The 17,262-nt window shown below is 38.7% G+C and overlaps 2 protein-coding genes across 3 annotated transcripts; both read left to right on the plus strand.

Moving 5' to 3' along the window:
- The first annotated feature begins 1,874 nt into the window (after positions 1 to 1,874).
- Positions 1,875 to 4,166, plus strand: adprm (ADP-ribose/CDP-alcohol diphosphatase, manganese-dependent). The gene is made up of 3 exons (XM_048233476.1): positions 1,875 to 2,742; positions 2,852 to 2,974; positions 3,320 to 4,166. The coding sequence occupies exons 1-3, from the start codon at positions 2,190 to 2,192 to the stop codon at positions 3,616 to 3,618; spliced, it is 975 nt and encodes a 324-aa protein (XP_048089433.1). The 5' UTR covers positions 1,875 to 2,189; the 3' UTR covers positions 3,619 to 4,166.
- Positions 4,167 to 4,614: 448 nt separating this feature from the next.
- On the plus strand, positions 4,615 to 14,492 carry map2k4b (mitogen-activated protein kinase kinase 4b). 2 transcript variants are annotated; one of them, XM_048233606.1, is made up of 13 exons: positions 4,615 to 4,972; positions 5,737 to 5,772; positions 6,466 to 6,498; positions 7,216 to 7,318; positions 7,627 to 7,801; positions 8,242 to 8,361; positions 9,198 to 9,317; positions 9,426 to 9,477; positions 9,589 to 9,716; positions 10,439 to 10,516; positions 10,804 to 10,952; positions 11,561 to 11,606; positions 12,441 to 14,492. In XM_048233606.1, exons 1-13 carry the CDS (start codon positions 4,846 to 4,848, stop codon positions 12,552 to 12,554), a joined length of 1,281 nt encoding a protein of 426 aa, XP_048089563.1. In that variant the 5' UTR covers positions 4,615 to 4,845; the 3' UTR covers positions 12,555 to 14,492. The 2 variants fall into 2 exon arrangements, with proteins under 2 accessions (XP_048089563.1, XP_048089564.1); XM_048233607.1 differs by lacking the exon at positions 6,466 to 6,498.
- The last annotated feature ends 2,770 nt before the right edge of the window (positions 14,493 to 17,262 follow it).

Raw genomic sequence — 17,262 nt, forward strand, 5'->3', positions numbered from 1 at the left:
TTGCTTTATACTGCCAAACTAACTCGGGATTAACAAACCTTTCTGATGTTTATGGTGATATTATTTTTTTGATGAATAGATACTGTACATTAATTATTTATATGCTGCATTGTGTTAAAAGATATCAGGACTGGTGAAACTAAATTAGTGTAAATAGCCATTTGTATTTCAGTAAACATAGTAGTGTTGGTTGGTTATTGGAAAATTATTTAGAAAATTAGATAGTCACATCAGCATCAACATAAGGAAACTGGACATCCTGGTCTGCTATTTACTGTTTATGTGCTCTGCATGGAAAAGTGTACTATATAAGCTATGTAGGCCTACTTTTAAACGGTCCATTACTTAAAGCACCATACTTGATGACTTTGCCAGCTTTTCTCATTTTGTTAACTGGCCAAATGGTCAAAACAAATTATCCATCCATGCTAGGACTGGGTCAAATAGACCGTAAAGCTGCAGATGGTGATGTTCATTTTCAACATGTCAACAGCAGATCCTTAACAGACTTGATTTAGGATGTTAATCTAATGGCATGATGACACATGGAAACATTGTGCGCCTTCGTAGACCTTAGAAAGCCTAATCACTGAAACCAGATCAGAAGACTGGGCAGATGGGAGAAAGATGGGCGATTAAGTTGGGGTTACTTTTAATCCTGGTGTTTCTCACCTACTGATAGCAGAAGAAGGGCGTCATATGAAATATAGGAGTACATTTTTAAAAAACTGAATTTTGTTTGGTCTAGTTATCTTGTCTTCTGGACCACAATAAAATAAACAAACAATGAATCAAAGGCTGCACTCTACATAATGTAAATGTGCAGACAAAAAGGATTGACGGTCCAAGTGGTTTCTCCCTTGTAATCATGGCTTTTTCTGGAAGGTTTGTTTGACTTTGCTCTAACCGAAGGAGAAAAACAGTAAATAAACTATGCAAATCTCCTGGATTACTTCTGGGTAACCAAGACCTCCATGGTGGGATATAAATATCAAACGGTGAAAGTGAGTCATCCACCAGAAGCAACTTCACATTATCTGGAAAGGCAGTCTTGGGCAGCTGACGGTCAATTTTGAGTGTTTCCTCAGGCTTCAGATGCTCTGAAATGATGTTCTATTATGCAGATAGATGATGCATGATGAGGTTAATTGTTGCATTAATCTTATAAATTGCCCATGCAACTTGTTTCTAACAATGCCAAACCCTGAATAATTATTCAATTAAAAATATATTGTCTGGAAAATAAAACCCTCTTCAATCTTAAGAGACTTAAGCATAAATAGTTATTTTAAAAAAAATGTGTAATCAGACTTCTTGAGTGGAAGTGATGATAAAACAAGGGATGTTTGGTTTCTAGAGGCAATTGGGCCCTCACAAGGGCATACAGTTTCCGCTATCCCATAATGGCCTTTTGGTCATTTATGCCCATAGGACTACACTGGCTGTCCAGTAGCAACATCTAGTGTCGTTATATTGACATTACAACGACAATATCTAAAGCCCAATGTTAATTTTCTGATACCGGCGGTACACTGTCCTATGATGATGACCTGTCACACTCCCAATTCAAATAAAACTTATACCTACGTGTCTCTCAGTCTCATGAGCTAAATAGCCACATAGATATAGATTAGATTATAGGCTAAATATATAGGCTAATATGAAATTGTATGATTGCACGCCTAAGTAATGTTTCCCGTGTGGTACAGAGATGACTACTTATCCTTAAAGCGGCATTTGAAATTCTAAGACAATTATAAGGTGAAGAAATATATACAAACTGACGAAGATAACCCGTCGTTAGACAACGCGGTCTTCTGCGCAAAACTTGCGCATGAAGTCGTTTGTAGTCAAACCTAGAAAATAAACAGGAAGGTCGACGTACGCTCACATAAAGACCGGTCCAGCACAATCGGCTGTCCTTGTAGTCAACTTTCTGTGAATGCTTATGAACGGAGTTTGTAAAGAAATCCTGACATGTGTCTTAACAAAGCATTAAACCTTGTGGAAAACGATTTCGGACAGTGAGTCAGCAGTTGCGCAGGTGTTTCGTTCTGGCTGTGTTTCACAACTGTTATCATGTTGTGAAGGTAGGGGCCAGTCGAACGAGTTGTACGTGGAAGCTTTTCAGGCGGACCAAAACTGGAATAGCGCTATCGTTACTAAAGCAACTACGGGCAACGAAAACTATGGAAGACTGTAAACCGCCAGTGTTTACGTTTGGAATAATAGCTGACATTCAATATGCTGACATAGACGATGGGTTAAATTTTAAACAGACACGGAAACGGTACTACAGGAATAGTCTCAGGTTATTACAAAAAGCGAACGAGGGCTGGAATGAGGAAAAAGTTAAACCTAGTTTCATTCTGCAACTTGGGGATATAATCGATGGATTTAACAAAAAGTATGACGCCTCTCAACGTGCACTGGATACAGTTGTAAGAGTATTCGACCATAGCCCGGCAGTGCATCACGTTTGGGGAAATCATGAATTTTATAATTTCACCAGAGGCGCGCTTCTGTCCTCTGTCCTTAACAGCAGCACCAACCAGCAGAGCGTCTCTGATGCTGACGAGTTTTACGCATACCATTTTAGCCCCACCCACAACTTTCGATTTGTTGTACTTGATGCTTATGATATGAGCATCATAGGCCGCGAGCAGTCAAGTGAAAAGTACGAGCAGTCACTGAAACTTCTGAAAGACCATAACACCAATGAGGACCTCAACCATCCCCCAGGTAACCAGCTGTCATGTCTTTTCTCAGTGTAGCCTAAGGCAAGTGACTCTGCCCTTCAAGTAGGCTACTTAACAGTGTGGTGTCAAAATGGCCTTTGTGTTGTGAACAGTTTTCTCAGGACTGGAGCAGAGATTTGTCAAATTCAATGGGGGATTCAGCGAAGACCAGTTGAAGTGGCTGGACGGAGTGCTGAGTAAAGCAGACGAGGCGGAGGAAAAAGTTACAGTTGCCAGTAAGTTGGCTTTAAAATTCTATTAAAGATCACATGGACAGAGATCACGCAGAAAGATAGATAGATAGATAGATAGGTAGATAGATACTTTATTGATCCTCAAGGGGAAATTCAAGATGTTAGAAAGCAAGAAATTAGCAAGGTCAGTAACATTTTCCATTTTGAATGGATTTTGTTTCCATGAACGCTTACATGAACCACCTTAGTAATTACAACAGTCATAACAGTAAATTGTATCTGATCTGGGACACACAATATTATGCCTGTGGTTGTGACCATTAATTTATTTAATAAACAACCAACAACCCATCCACTCCACAACTGAATATCCAATGTTGCTCGCAGGTCACCTGCCAGTACACCCAGACTCAACTGACCCCATATGCCTGTCCTGGAACTACAACGAGGTCCTCTCCATCCTGCAGTCCCACAAGAGTGTTGTGTGCTTCATGGCCGGACACGATCATGACGGAGGCTACCACAGGGACTGCTCTGGCATCCACCACCTGACACTAGAGGGGGTCATCGAAACCCCTCCGGAGAGCAACGCCTACGGCACTGTGCACGTGTATGAGGACCGCATGGTCCTCAAGGGGAACGGGAGGATGTTGGACCGTGTGCTCGAATATCCTGGAAATCTTTGAGGTTGCACGATGAAGCGATGTATAAGGACTCTGATGCAGACCTTAACATGTTTGTGCAATTACATGACTTTCTATTGAGGGTAACTTGGAACTTGGAATCTCTGCTGGTTTTGGTCCTATATCTATGAAACTTGTAAGCAATGTAGTTTCTAACTCAGGACTTACATTGTTAGTCATAGTAAAAATGGGGCATTCTGATCTGATTTTTTTTCTCCATTTGGGTAAATTGTGGATGCCCTGTATGCAGAGACAGAATCTTTTCAGGTAAAAGATTACATTCACAAAGTAATTTATTTAATGAAATTGGGTAAAGGAAATCTTTACAAATATTGTTTACAAAAAAGTATAGCCTACAAACCTTGAACACACATGAATTAGCATGTTATATATATGTATATATATATATATATATATATATATATATATATATATTGACCATTAGGAAGACTGTGATTAGAATTGGATAGCACAGCATCAAGCACTTGAATGTAAACGAAGGAGAATACTCTTATGTGAATTAATAAATCTGAACACATCTTTTAAAGACATACTGCTTGTCTAATATTTATTTAGCATGTATTGTTTGTTTTTTTATTTACATTTTAAACAAATAGGATAATATAGTGTTTGGACAAAGGGGTAATGATATAGGCCTACTTTTGAATTTTCAAATCATTTATATATTCTCACACATTTCAGGTGTGTGAAGTCAGTAGCCTACCCAGTGGAATGGTCACAAATTTGCACTTCTGCTTTTGGGTGTCTTTGGATAGGCTATCAAATGGCTCAGTGGGCCTTTCTGACAAAGCTGGCTAATGGTGGCAAAGAATTGATTCAGACTATTTCACTCTTTCTTTTGCTTTTTTATATTATGACATTTGCAAATACCTATTGACTTATTATTTTTATGATGCCCATAGTACAATTTTGGGTATGTTGCCTTCATGCGTAAGGATCCATAAGGGGGAATATTACCTAACCTGGCAACCCCACCAGGCCTCAGAACTTGGCCTTCTGTGTGTCGGACAGTGTAATACCCAGCACCGAAGCTGGGTGTCCCGCGTTGGTAAATTGTTTTAACCCCTTAATATCTTTGTTATAGCTAATGATTCTTCCGTGACTTGCGTTAACAGACGTGGACGGTGAGCTGCGTTTTAATCTTGTCTGGAAAGGGTGAAGTTTACTCCCTGCATTGCAGCCACAGTGCTGCTGGAATCAAACACAACAATGGCGACTCCCAGTCCTAGCACCAATTCAACAACCTCCTCCTGCAGTAAGACTAATAACGCAGGATCCATACTACACCACTACCAAACGCAGGCTCAACATTTAACAACAATGACCAACATGCAGGGTAAGATGATTATTTACGGATACTTTTCCTCTCGAAATTTCTTCTTGGAATTTATTTGGGGGAAAGTATGCTCACTGTGTCACGACTGCAACGTAGTGATACAGTGTTGCTACCTATCAATGAGTAGGCCTTGTTATTTTGTTTAGCTTTTTATGTGATCAGTGGCAGTTGTGTTACCATTCGTTTTGCGTTCGTGTGGGGAAAGGATGGGCTAGTTGTGGGCTTTTCATGGTCTCGATTGAGTTTTCAAGGATCGATTTTAGGTCATTTTGCTACATGTAGCCTACCACCACCGCATAGGCCTGTGGCTAACAAACTATTATGCTATTCGTATTCCCTTCCTTATAGTCTGTAGTGCTCACTTCTGTCATTTAATTTTATTTTCATCCAAAAGCGTACTGGTTTATAGCATTACCGATTATCTTGATGACTGGCTAAATTTTAGCTTTCCAGTGTAGTGTATGATATCTTTTCTATTCATAGCTGTAGTTAGCCTTCGTCTGTTGCATGAGTCTTTGCTTGCAACAAGATTTAAGTGACGAATGCATGAAAGGGTCGTTTACCTAAGAGCCAGCCCCACCTTCATAGATAGGGGTTTATTATCTTTATAAAACATTTGGAGCACATTATAGGAGAGTAATCGTCGTCTCTTGCGTCTGCATTTTTGTCATATCATATAGGCTACTTGTAATAAGTGTTCTTATCACCTGGTAGCTGCAACTCTCTCCATCGCCAAAATAATAAATGTTATTATAACGTTTCAGATTCCAACACTTGCTGGAGATGTCAAAATGAATCAGGTACTTATATATTTTTGTTTGTTTGTTTGTAATGCTTCTAAAATGATTTACATCATTTTGAGATGAAACACCATGCCCTTCTCAAAGGACTGAGCTGATGTCAAGAGAGGGCAGATCCATGGCATTGCTTGTCATAAAAAATACTTTCATTTTGTTTCATCAGCCTTATGGTGGCATTAGAAGCACTTCTTTTAGTTTTTTTATTTGTTTTGTTATGCAATCAGTACCATTTTGGTTAAACATTAGTTGCCTATAGAATGAGCAATGGCTGTGTACTGTATGTGTCAAAATATAACTGGGCAAAGTACTTCCGTCAGCAAAGCACTCTCCACAGCAGTTCAGTGTCCTCATGACACATGGATTATTATCATTTCACATATGGTCAGAAGCAAGGACCACCACAGCATAGGTTTGCGCCTCAAAGACCGAAAAAGAATTGTGCATCGTGCTTCATTGCATTGTGCATGTTTCAGTGAAAAAAAGACCAGTCCTGTGTGTTCTGAACTTCCACTCCTTTACACCATATGGTTATTCACACTCCACCATATAGTTATTTACTATATAGAACACTATCCAGGGAAGGAGTGGCTTTTTAGAACGTAGATATGGTTCTCTCTTCCTGGGTCCCTTATTTTATAATGTGGGCGCATGGAATGCAATGACATGCCCTCAGAGGTTTCTTCTTCACAATAGGGTTTCAGATTAACCTGGCTGGAGCCTCTCAAAGTAAGAGAAGCATTTTTCTGTCTGGTGATTCTTCCTTTATCCTCTTTCCTCCAGTTGTATGGTATTCTGTCAGCTCTCACTCTTTATCTGTCTGTGGGGAATGACAGAAAGCCTCTGATATCTGACAGAGATGCTCAATCCACTACCAAACGGTCTGTCTCTCGATAGACTTTTGTTTACAGAATAATTGATGAGCATATGCATTGGATGTAGGACGCCAATCATCTATGTCAGGGAACTTTCAAGAGTGTTATCAGAACTACTCAAGTTAGGGCCACAGCAGCTGAATAAAAGTGCAGTTGGAGGATTGAGCATCTTTGGTCTACTTGCAATTATGCCTTTTTCTTTATTTATGTGCATATTTTATTTATGTACATTTTTGAACACCCTTAACATGTCTCATGTTTGTCATCAACTGGGCTATGTGGATGCACGGGATGAGGGAGTGTCGGGAAACTCTTGCCTTTCACTCGACGTTCATTTCGAAGACCTTACAATTTTGTTTGAGCAATTCCTATATACTGACTCTGCAGAGACATCCATCTCTATAATATAGAATGCAGTCTCTCACTACAGTATTTGCACCAGCTATTTTAGTACATTGTGTGTGCACAATAAGACAAATCACTGACTGTTATTTTTATGCAACATTCTGCTTTCTCTTTCTCTCTCTCTCTCTCCCCTTTTTTCCTCTCTTTTTTGTTGTTTTTTTTACAGCTAACCGCAGAGCCCTGAAGTTAACCTTTGCCAATCCTCCCATGAAACCAACAACAAGGCTCCCAATCTCTACTGTGACCCCTCCATTCCAAAACCCTCATATGTAATTTCAGTTTTTTTTTCTTTCAATTCACATCACATCTTGAATTCAGATAGTCATGGATAAAAAGTAGAAATGCATGACACACTGTATTCAACATGACTTTTGTATGTCATTGCTGTAGTTCTCATGTGGATCTCTTGATGTCAGTAAATAGTGTGAAATGGAAGGAAGTCATCACACATTTTTGGAGTTGGGTGTGACCACTCTTAACCCATTTGGATCACGTGTTGTATTGATTGTGGAATCCATCTAACATACAACTTTTTTTGTGCGTGTGTGTGTGTGTGCGTGCGTGTATGCGTGTGCAGAGAGAGGCTGAGGACACACAGTATTGAGTCGTCGGGGAAGCTGAAGATCTCCCCAGAGCAGCACTGGGACTTCACTGCCGAGGACCTGAAAGACTTGGGCGAGATCGGCAGAGGCGCCTACGGCTCTGTCAACAAGATGGTCCACATACCCAGCAACCAGATCATGGCCGTGAAGGTGCAGCACACAGCCACTTCCATGACTTACATGATGTTTTGTGTGGATATGTTGATGCTTGTGATTTGTATTTGAATACATGATTTTCTATAGATTTGTGGCAAACATATCAACATACAAAATATAATTGTGAAGTCATATCATTTGCAAAGTGCAAAGTCTGTCAGCAAGCAAAGTTCTGAAATACAGATATTGTGTGGCATTTTTGAGAATTTAGCTGACTCACCCATGTTTTTGCTTCAGTGTCTTGCCCAATGATGATAAACTAGAAAATAGATTTTGTCTAGTTATTAAATTAGCTTTAGTCAGAGTTAAGACTTTGCACATCAATCAAATTATGGCCCCAGATGTCAGATGTGCTTGCAACAGAGTGAATTAAATGGATGATATTCTGTTTGCTGGTGCTATAATTCATCTCCTGGTCATGTGATTGTCTCCAGCGGATTCGCTCCACTGTCGATGAGAAGGAGCAGAAGCAGTTGCTGATGGACCTGGATGTAGTCATGAGGAGTAGCGACTGCCCCTATATTGTCCAGTTTTATGGCGCTCTTTTCAGAGAGGTGAGGGGTCCTCTTCTCATTCTCTCAATATCTAATGATGTGGAGACAGATAACTATATCACCATGATAAAAACCTGAATAGCACCCCTTGAATATGCCTCCTTTAACTGGAATATTGTGACATGTAAACACATTAGTCAGAAAATGCCCCTTTCGGAATGTTAAATTCTGTCTGCACATGTTCTTGCAAGGAATTTTGATTGATTGGTTTGATGGTCTGACACTTGGCAAATGTAAAGTGTCTAAAGTTGTAAAGTAAAATTCTAGAGTGAAGATGAGATCAATTTATGTTTTAAAACCTGAAAGTTTTAATGTCATAATGGAATATATCGATGGGTGAAAGCATCGCAATGCTCAAAGAAGCAGGTTTTGCGCACTGCTGATAGATTGGTTGAAAACTTCTCAAGGCGGCCTATTATAAGGCTAAAATGCAAAACAATAGCAGTTCTAATCTAGCCAGATTCACCTATTTTGCAGTCCTGAATGAAATTCAGGGCCAGAGACCGTTGAGACGTCATGACGCAGATACTAGCCTACTTCTGCTCGTTGTTGGTTTATTCAGAATATTAATATGTAAACGGGTAAATATTCCCTTTTCCGCTGGACATGGAAACATCTTATTTTGAATATTGCCATAACCAGAATATGGTGTGCATGGAAACCTAGTCATTGAATGTGATATGTTGTTATGATAGCTGGTGTTGGTTACAGTGATGTGTGTGATGTGTTGTTATGATGGCCGGTGTTGTTATGATGTCCGGTGTTGGTTACAGTTATATTTTTATGTAGAATTTGTGAGATTTGCTTTGACCCTCTGTATCATTGCTCTCTTTCAGGGTGACTGTTGGATCTGTATGGAGCTCATGTCTACCTCATTCGACAAATTCTACAAATATGTATATTGTGCATTAGATGATGTCATTCCAGAGGAGATACTGGGCAAAATAACATTAGCCGTAAGTAAATCAACAGGCAATTCACCTGTTTTCCACTTGTTGTGTCTGATGTATCACCACCAAACAAAGATGGTGTTGTGACTCTTCTCCCTTACTTGTTGTTCACAGACTGTGAAAGCACTGAATCACTTAAAAGAAAACTTGAAAATAATCCACAGAGGTAAGTGACTGTCCTCAAAGGATCAAAAGATATATTAATAAATAAAACACTGAGAATGTCACTCTGTTCCGGCATTCCTCTCATTACATTTTTTTTGTGTTACCGATTTAGACATCAAACCCTCCAACATTCTCCTGGACCGAAATGGCAACATAAAGCTTTGTGATTTTGGCATCAGTGGCCAGCTGGTGGACTCCATAGCCAAGACCAGAGATGCCGGATGCAGGCCCTATATGGCGGTGAGAATGCAGCGTTGTCACAACACTGCTGTGTTTGAAAGTTCATGTTCCTGTTTCTTTGCCACAAATTCTCGCGCAAGGATGTCAAGTTGATGTGACTCGAACTAAAAAAAAAAACACTGTCCAAGCTTTGACACACTTTTGACCAATTGCAAGAATTGTAGGTGAAGGCTAGAGTGTAGGTGTTCATTTGAGGCGACTCAACTTGACCCAAGCCTGACCACTGAGGCATTTGCATTCTCCCACTGATGAAGAGAGTTCCCTTCTTTGACCTATATCTGTGTTTTAAAAGCAAAGCTTGATGTCAGGCCCAATCGGTCCTTGCCTTGTTTTTATACAACTACTTACATAATCAAACATTCCTGTTGTGGAAAAGCTATATTACTTGAAGTCCTGACAATATAGTAAATATATTTTCAACAGATTGCACAAGAGGGAAATTAACCCACTGAGAGGTCAAAGGGCACAAGCAAGCCAGTCAGCCAGCCGGACGGACCCAGTCTCCTTGAACTCTTATTTTAGTTCCAGCAGACAGCTGTAAATCAATAGTCTGTTTTCTCCAATTCTTGAACCTCTCACAAGAGAAATACTTTGGAGTCACATGGGCTGAGAAACAACAACAACAGAATAAGAGTCACTATAAATGAATGTGTTGTTTTATGTCTGGAAATAATCTTGTGAAAGTGTTTCTTACGCGTGGTATGCTTGGTCCTATGTTACAGCCTGAGAGAATAGACCCCAGTGCTTCCAGGCAAGGATATGATGTCCGATCAGACGTCTGGAGTTTGGGAATCACTCTGGTGGGTGCCAGAGAGGAGATTGATGTATTTGACCTCAGCATGATTATAAAAATATGCAGTCTTCATAGCACATGTTTAGCATTATTTTAAGGTTTTGTATATAAGGTCTTTGTGTATAATCTCAGCTCTGGTTATCATTTTTATTCTTCATATTAGGTATGATGTACCTAATTAAGTAACTGTATTTACAATGCATAACTGTATGATTGTATGTTTTATGTATAGTATACAACTAACTGTATTTATTTTGGTTGTTTATACTTTTCTGTGTGTTTTTCTTTGAATAGTACGAGCTGGCTACAGGTCGTTTCCCCTACCCTAAGTGGAACAGTGTGTTTGACCAGTTGACCCAGGTGGTCAAGGGGGATCCCCCTCAGCTATGCAACTCTGAGGACAGGCAGTTCTCCCCGAAATTCATCAATTTTGTCAATCTATGGTGAGCACCCCCATCTGTTTCCCCAGTTTCTAAACATGTCTGGCATGTCCTGCCTGTCTGGTTTGCTGCCCTCTTGTGGACGAAACCTTTCTGTTCAAATTCATCTCTGGTATTTTCTTAGCAGTAGAGGAACTAGCATGTTTTGGGAATGTTTTTTAATTGACACCTTTCCTTTCCTGTCCTGCTCAAATAACAAAGTGCCTCTGTGAATATCACACTCTAATGAATCAGTAACATTGAACAGACTAACAGACCATTTTTACTATGGCTAGGCATGGCATTTCCTACTTATCAGTCACCTATCTCAGCCTCAGTGTCCTTGTCAGGTGGGAGGGGCTTCAGAGAGGATTTTGTTTTACTATGAGCCAGTTTCCTGTAAAAGGATTAACCTAGCCCTGGACTGAAAGCTTTTTTTTTACAATGGAAATCTCTATTAAAGTTCTCTTTTAGTCCAGACAAGGCTTCGTCCACGTACGGGGAAACTGGCCATTTGATCTTTAATGCCCCTTACTTCCTCCACCTCTGCTGACTATGTATTTTTAAGCAGCCCATGTTCCCTGTGATAAATCTATGATCACTCATGTGTTCTACACCTCTGTTGTCTCCAGCCTTACTAAGGATGAATCAAAAAGGCCAAAGTATAGAGAGCTTCTGGTAAGTGTCCTCCATGTCTGTCCGTTCTTTTGTAGTGAACCACACTGCCATGATAATTCTTCACCCTCTACTGCTTAGAGTAGACCAATTTATGATATACAGTATTTACAAATGTCTGGTTTTGTATCTAAATGTGTGAATCCATATAGGTACACATGCATGGCATCTGTATTCATATTTAACATTGAAGTCTGTTGTGACATCAACCCTTAAAGGTCTGAGAGTTGTGGTGATTACTTTTTTCCTGAGCATTTTTTTGGATTTCCTAACAATACTTGACTAGCTCAGAAAAAAAATAATGCAAATAAATTAATGCAAAATGTATTGTGTGTGTGTGATAACACCAAGACCTTCAGGGGGTTCCACACAATATGGTGTATATAGAATGTGTGTGACTTACAGGCATACAGATATTCACTTGTTGCCCATCATGTGTTGCTACAGTAGATGAGATTTGTTATACTTTGTTGGGCAACATTTTGCATCGTCAACGGTTATTTCGCCTGCAATCGCTACAAGTTCCTGAATTTCATAATCAATCCACAGTGTCTCATTGCTGCTTGTCTCTTCCTGTCTAAATAAGGCTTTACAAATGATGCTGTAGTGTAATGCATTTGACTTTGTGTCTCTGAACCCCAAAGTATTGAAGGAATGCAAAACTATTGTGAGGGAATGCAACAGCACATCAGAAAAAAAATCATGACCTTCAGGGGGCATCACAGTATTGAGTTATTCAAAACGATACAAAAACGCATACAAATTATGGCAAAAGCTGGCATTCCGTTCCTTTATACAGATGATGCTGTAATTTTTGACGTTGTATGTGTCCAACAGAGGCACCCTTTCATTCAGATGTACGAGGAGCGAGAGGTGGACGTGGCCAGCTATGTGTGCAGGATCCTCGACCAGATGCCCACCTCGCCCAGCTCGCCCATGTATGGGGACTGATCCCACTGCTTCAACACTCTGACCAAGGAACGAGGGGTCACCTTTGGTAACCTTTCGGGTACACAGCATCGCATAGTGACATGGTTTCTTATTTAAACAGCAATGAAACAAACATACAAACAAAACAAAACAAATGACGTAGAACAATTCCCAAAACGTTTTGTGCAATAAACATTGCTCTCATATCCGTGTCCATCAAATATTGATCATGACATGTCATATTCTCTTCAACAGTTGCCACACATTGTAGTGTCGAGTCATAGGTTCCATCTTGCCATAACATTATATTCATGAGTAGAAAACCAAACTTGAACTCTCACTGTCTGATCCCACCATCATTCACCTTTGCTTGAATGGGAATAAAAAAAAAGTTAAATCTATACTTGAACACACCGAAACAAATACAGATTTACCAAATAAGAAAACAAAGTTGCATTCAAATGGAAAACCATAAGCCATCCACATGTGTTTCAGTCACCGTATATGTTTATAGTAATATGCCAATGTACAGTCAGTGGGATACAGACCAACCCACACTTGCATTTTAGCACATCACCACATTGAACACTTGCGCTTTTCTGTAATTGAATGCGTATGCGAAAGTATTGTTACGTAACAACAAAAAGTGTACTGTGGCTTCATTATGTTTTCTGATTATGCAATATTTTCAAAAGAAAAAGATAGTTTGCCTTTCAGATGCAGAATTCACTCATGGTGTACAAAAACGCTAAAATGTTTACACCGCATAAAAGGACTATTCCTTCGAAGAACAGTTTACTTGATGTGGTGTGTGTATGCTTAGAGTGGTAAGACAATTCATAAATTGTAAATGTGTATTTATATCTTCATCTGCGCAAATAGTAAGACCGTTGTAAAACTTCACATTACATCCTCCACTTTGCCCTAGTCCTTGTACAGATGGCCAATGGAGTCTGCCTCTATACCTGAAATCACACATTGATGCAAACAGCATGCTATCAACTGAATTAGCATGACGGCTTAGCTTGTGTCGATGGAATGTTCTTTTCTCTCACTTTTTTTTGTTCTCCTTATTTTTCTAACTACCGTATTCGCGTTACTTTCAAAATGGATGCATAATGTCTCAGTAAAGGTGTCCAGTGAAATGGTTCGATTTGGATCAATCCCATTCTTAAGGAGCCAGGCAGTATTCGCCAGTCAAGGAGGGCCAAGTTTGGAAATCACTGGAGCAGTGCGAGTCATCTCGACTGATTCACATCAAAGATGACTTGCGGTTTTATAAAACATTGAACTTTGCTTTTTAACACGGCAGTTGTTTTTTGTCTGCTTTCCATTTGTGCCGCCTGCGGCCCTTTGACATGAAAACTCCTGCAGCGGTTTATGAATTCTGTTCTTCTACACTTTTACTTGCGTGTGTCAAAACAAAAACAAACAAACAAACAAAAAAAAAAAAAAATAAACTTTCACCTGTAATGTTGACACAATCTCTTTTGAAGGAGGTAGACACAAATGATGTAAAAATGGCAATTTATTAGAATGTTAATAGTGAAGGGCAAAGTAATATTAAGGGCAAGTATTATTCTAATGTCTCTTTATTGAGGGGTGGGGGAGAAAGTGTACAGAATGTCCACACTGTGAAGATATTTTAAATGTGTGTTCTGAACCATAGCAAATTGTTTAAAACACAAGAATAAAAAAAAAGATGACTTGCAGGGATGTTGCCTTCTATGTCTTGTAGCAGGAGTGCTGGGGCAGTCCGGTAGCTCCTCCTATTTACTTCACATATATTTATGAAAGTATCCATGAAATTTTAGTGTTCACATAGTAATGATATGAGCTAAGTATCTGCCTGCGGGTCAGTTGTTATTAAATTAGGATTTGACTTGTGACCTTATTATCATTGTTTTGTAAGGTCTGGAAATACAAAAATGGCTAAATAAAGTAAATTGATCAGCAACATTTTATGCACTGACCTCCTTATTTGGTCTTGTTATTGCAATAATTCCTTTTTAGATATGGTGATTTTTCTTTTTTTAAATTACTGCATTTATTATTAACCCTTCCTCCTATTATATTGGAGGTCACACTAACCCTTGTTATCATCTAAAAGTGTTTGTGGTCTGAATCCAAATAATTTACAGTGCTAAATATTATCTTAATCTATGAGTTTATCCACCCACAAGTATTGAGGATGGACAGTGAGTAGGTCAAATTGACCCAGTGTCAGACATATTAAAGCTAAAAGTGTCCATTTGATTTGGAGAACTATTTATTAAATGACTCTCCTGATTCTACTTTTCGGCTCTAGTCTTCAAGTACTGCTCTATATCCTCACTTACTGCTGTTCTACAAGGGTTGAAGTACTAAGATGATCACTGATTAACCTTTTGCCTATAGCTCATAGTGTCATACAATGTTGAGTGATGGGTCTTCCTCTCTCTATGATACAAACTAGCAGCAATGTCATAGATGCCCCCCACACATGCATACTTGTATACTCGTATGTACACACACACACACCCATACACCAGACAGTTGCTTGCAAAAATGTTGTCTGACTCCGCTAGAAAGTTGTAGAGGCATAAATCTGTGTGGACATCGATACCTATTGAGCCATTTATATTGGAGAATTAAATTTACTTGCTACCATTTATCAATTCACTGTGTGTGATTTTAGGTCAGTTTGACTCTGAAATGAAAAAGGTGATGTCTGAAGAATGCAGGCACATATTAATTTCTGTCTTTATGCTTTACTCCTCTACTGTACTAGTGGCAGGGAACATGTAAGGGATGAACTTCTCAACTCGTAACATCACTGTTATTTATAACTGCATTGGATCTAGTTAAGACATATCTAAACTTCCTGTCTGACTCCTTTGGGGGTCTTACCTTGCACATTTTATAGGGTTCAGACTGACCTTGACATTTGAAAATGATGTCATGTTGAAGCAACTAGAGGGATTTTTTGTTCAGTCCATGGTGGAATTTTCAGTGCAAAAACATATTTTACGTTTCCAAGAGGTGTCATGTAAAAGATGAACACAAACACACTGGACAAAAACAAGGATAAACATGTGGACTTCATCGTGTTTACATTTATTTATTTTTTTCCTCTTTAATATTACAGTGGTGTAGACAAATACTGAGACGGTTTACATTGTAAAGCTGTTCCGTGGCCAAGCAAAAAGGAAGCTCTTTGTCATTTTTTTATTTTCATGGGGGGGGACAAACAAACACAAACCTCCATGCTTCACCAAGATGAACAAATGTGCAACAACAATGGTTTTCTTAATCTTAATCAACTCCCAACACTTCTAGGAAGGTAATAATAAACAAAGTATGCAAAGTGTGTGATTAAAGTCATATTCCAGCAGTACACAAACACAGGAAAAGAAAATAGCAAAGTGAGCTGCATTTGGCCAAGTTAAACCTCCATATTCACAGACATTTTCTGACAAGGAATATTTAGGGATAGAAGGTGTAAACAAGTCCAATCTGTTATTTTCCTCTTTTCTTTCCATAATAGTGTTTCCTTGAAAAAATAGAGCAAATATTCTAACACTCTTGTTGCTGGTCATGATTGCAGTGGGGACCCTACTGTGAGGGGTATCTTTTTTGTAAAATATATTTGACAATGAAAACTTAATATGGTAAATATTACATATCCGAGTAAGCTGACCCCTCACTTTTTGGTCACTGAACAACTGTAGACTAGGTATTAATAAAACATTTGTTTATATTTAAGGTGACTTCATCTCCATGTAAAAAGATGTAAAAAGATTGAAATAAAATGCAAAATGTTGCATACATCCCCTAAATGACCACTGTATCTACATTGAAGTTGATTCACAGTTTGATTTATGTACTTAATCATTTTGTCTAAACTTAATCATACAACCTCCTATTGTTTGATGTAACGGACATTTGTGGCAAACTGCCTGGCTAAATGAATGGATGAATATTAGGGACCGTAACGTTAAGATACTGTACGGTAGTGTTCAAGCTGCCATATATTTCTCTCAGATACTTTAACTATAGCTGGCTTCACATTGTAATATCACAGAACAGCTTGAGGAGAAAAAACATTTCAGGACTCTCCTGTGCACGGTAATGAACAAATAAAATTTCAGTATGCTCAAATTGTGTTACCACCAATAAGGAAATAGCCAATGAGACAGAGGCCGAGATAATCTGTATCAGCCAATTATTTCCTCTAGTGGGTCGAATCCAAAGGTAAAAAGAGACTTAAACATCCCCACTCCGTACCTCTATTTCTGGGCATACATCTCACTGTTTAAAAAAAAATCTAACTGAAGCTAAAAGGTCCCATATGTGTCACATATTAGATAGGCAACACATTGCGATAAGGTACCAAAAGTACAGTTCACAGTTAAATTGTATATAAGGAAAATGGTTGTGTCAAATATACATTACATTTTGTTATTCACAAGTGCTGGTAAGAATGGGGAAGTTCCCATTTTAAGTGGTTCTTTTTATGTAGTAAATTCTGTATACATAAAAACTTTGGGGAGATATAGTATAAACAGAAGACACGTTTTAGAAAAAAAAAGAAAAGTAAATCATAAGTTACTTTGTTTACATTCCATGATATTAAAACAATGCAAGGTTAAAATGGTAGTACTTGGATACCTGTGTTTTTTTTATATCATGAATCCCATTGAGACGTAAAGGAATGTCATATAAATTACCAAATGTATAAATATTTTAA

Source organism: Alosa alosa, chromosome 22, assembly GCF_017589495.1.
Source record: "Alosa alosa isolate M-15738 ecotype Scorff River chromosome 22, AALO_Geno_1.1, whole genome shotgun sequence".
NCBI classification, from domain to species: Eukaryota; Metazoa; Chordata; class Actinopteri; order Clupeiformes; family Clupeidae; genus Alosa; species Alosa alosa.

Bases quoted from the DNA above. Each gene is read 5' to 3' on its own strand.
- adprm (XM_048233476.1), top strand. From the start codon at position 2,190: ATGGAAGACTGTAAACCGCCAGTGTTTACGTTTGGAATAATAGCTGAC. The intron at 2,743-2,851 runs GTAACCAGCTGT...TGTTGTGAACAG, and splicing joins GGACCTCAACCATCCCCCAG to TTTTCTCAGGACTGGAGCAG. The intron at 2,975-3,319 runs GTAAGTTGGCTT...TGTTGCTCGCAG, and splicing joins GGAAAAAGTTACAGTTGCCA to GTCACCTGCCAGTACACCCA.
- map2k4b (XM_048233606.1), top strand. From the start codon at position 4,846: ATGGCGACTCCCAGTCCTAGCACCAATTCAACAACCTCCTCCTGCAGT. The intron at 4,973-5,736 runs GTAAGATGATTA...ATAACGTTTCAG, and splicing joins AACAATGACCAACATGCAGG to ATTCCAACACTTGCTGGAGA. The intron at 8,362-9,197 runs GTGAGGGGTCCT...GCTCTCTTTCAG, and splicing joins ATGGCGCTCTTTTCAGAGAG to GGTGACTGTTGGATCTGTAT.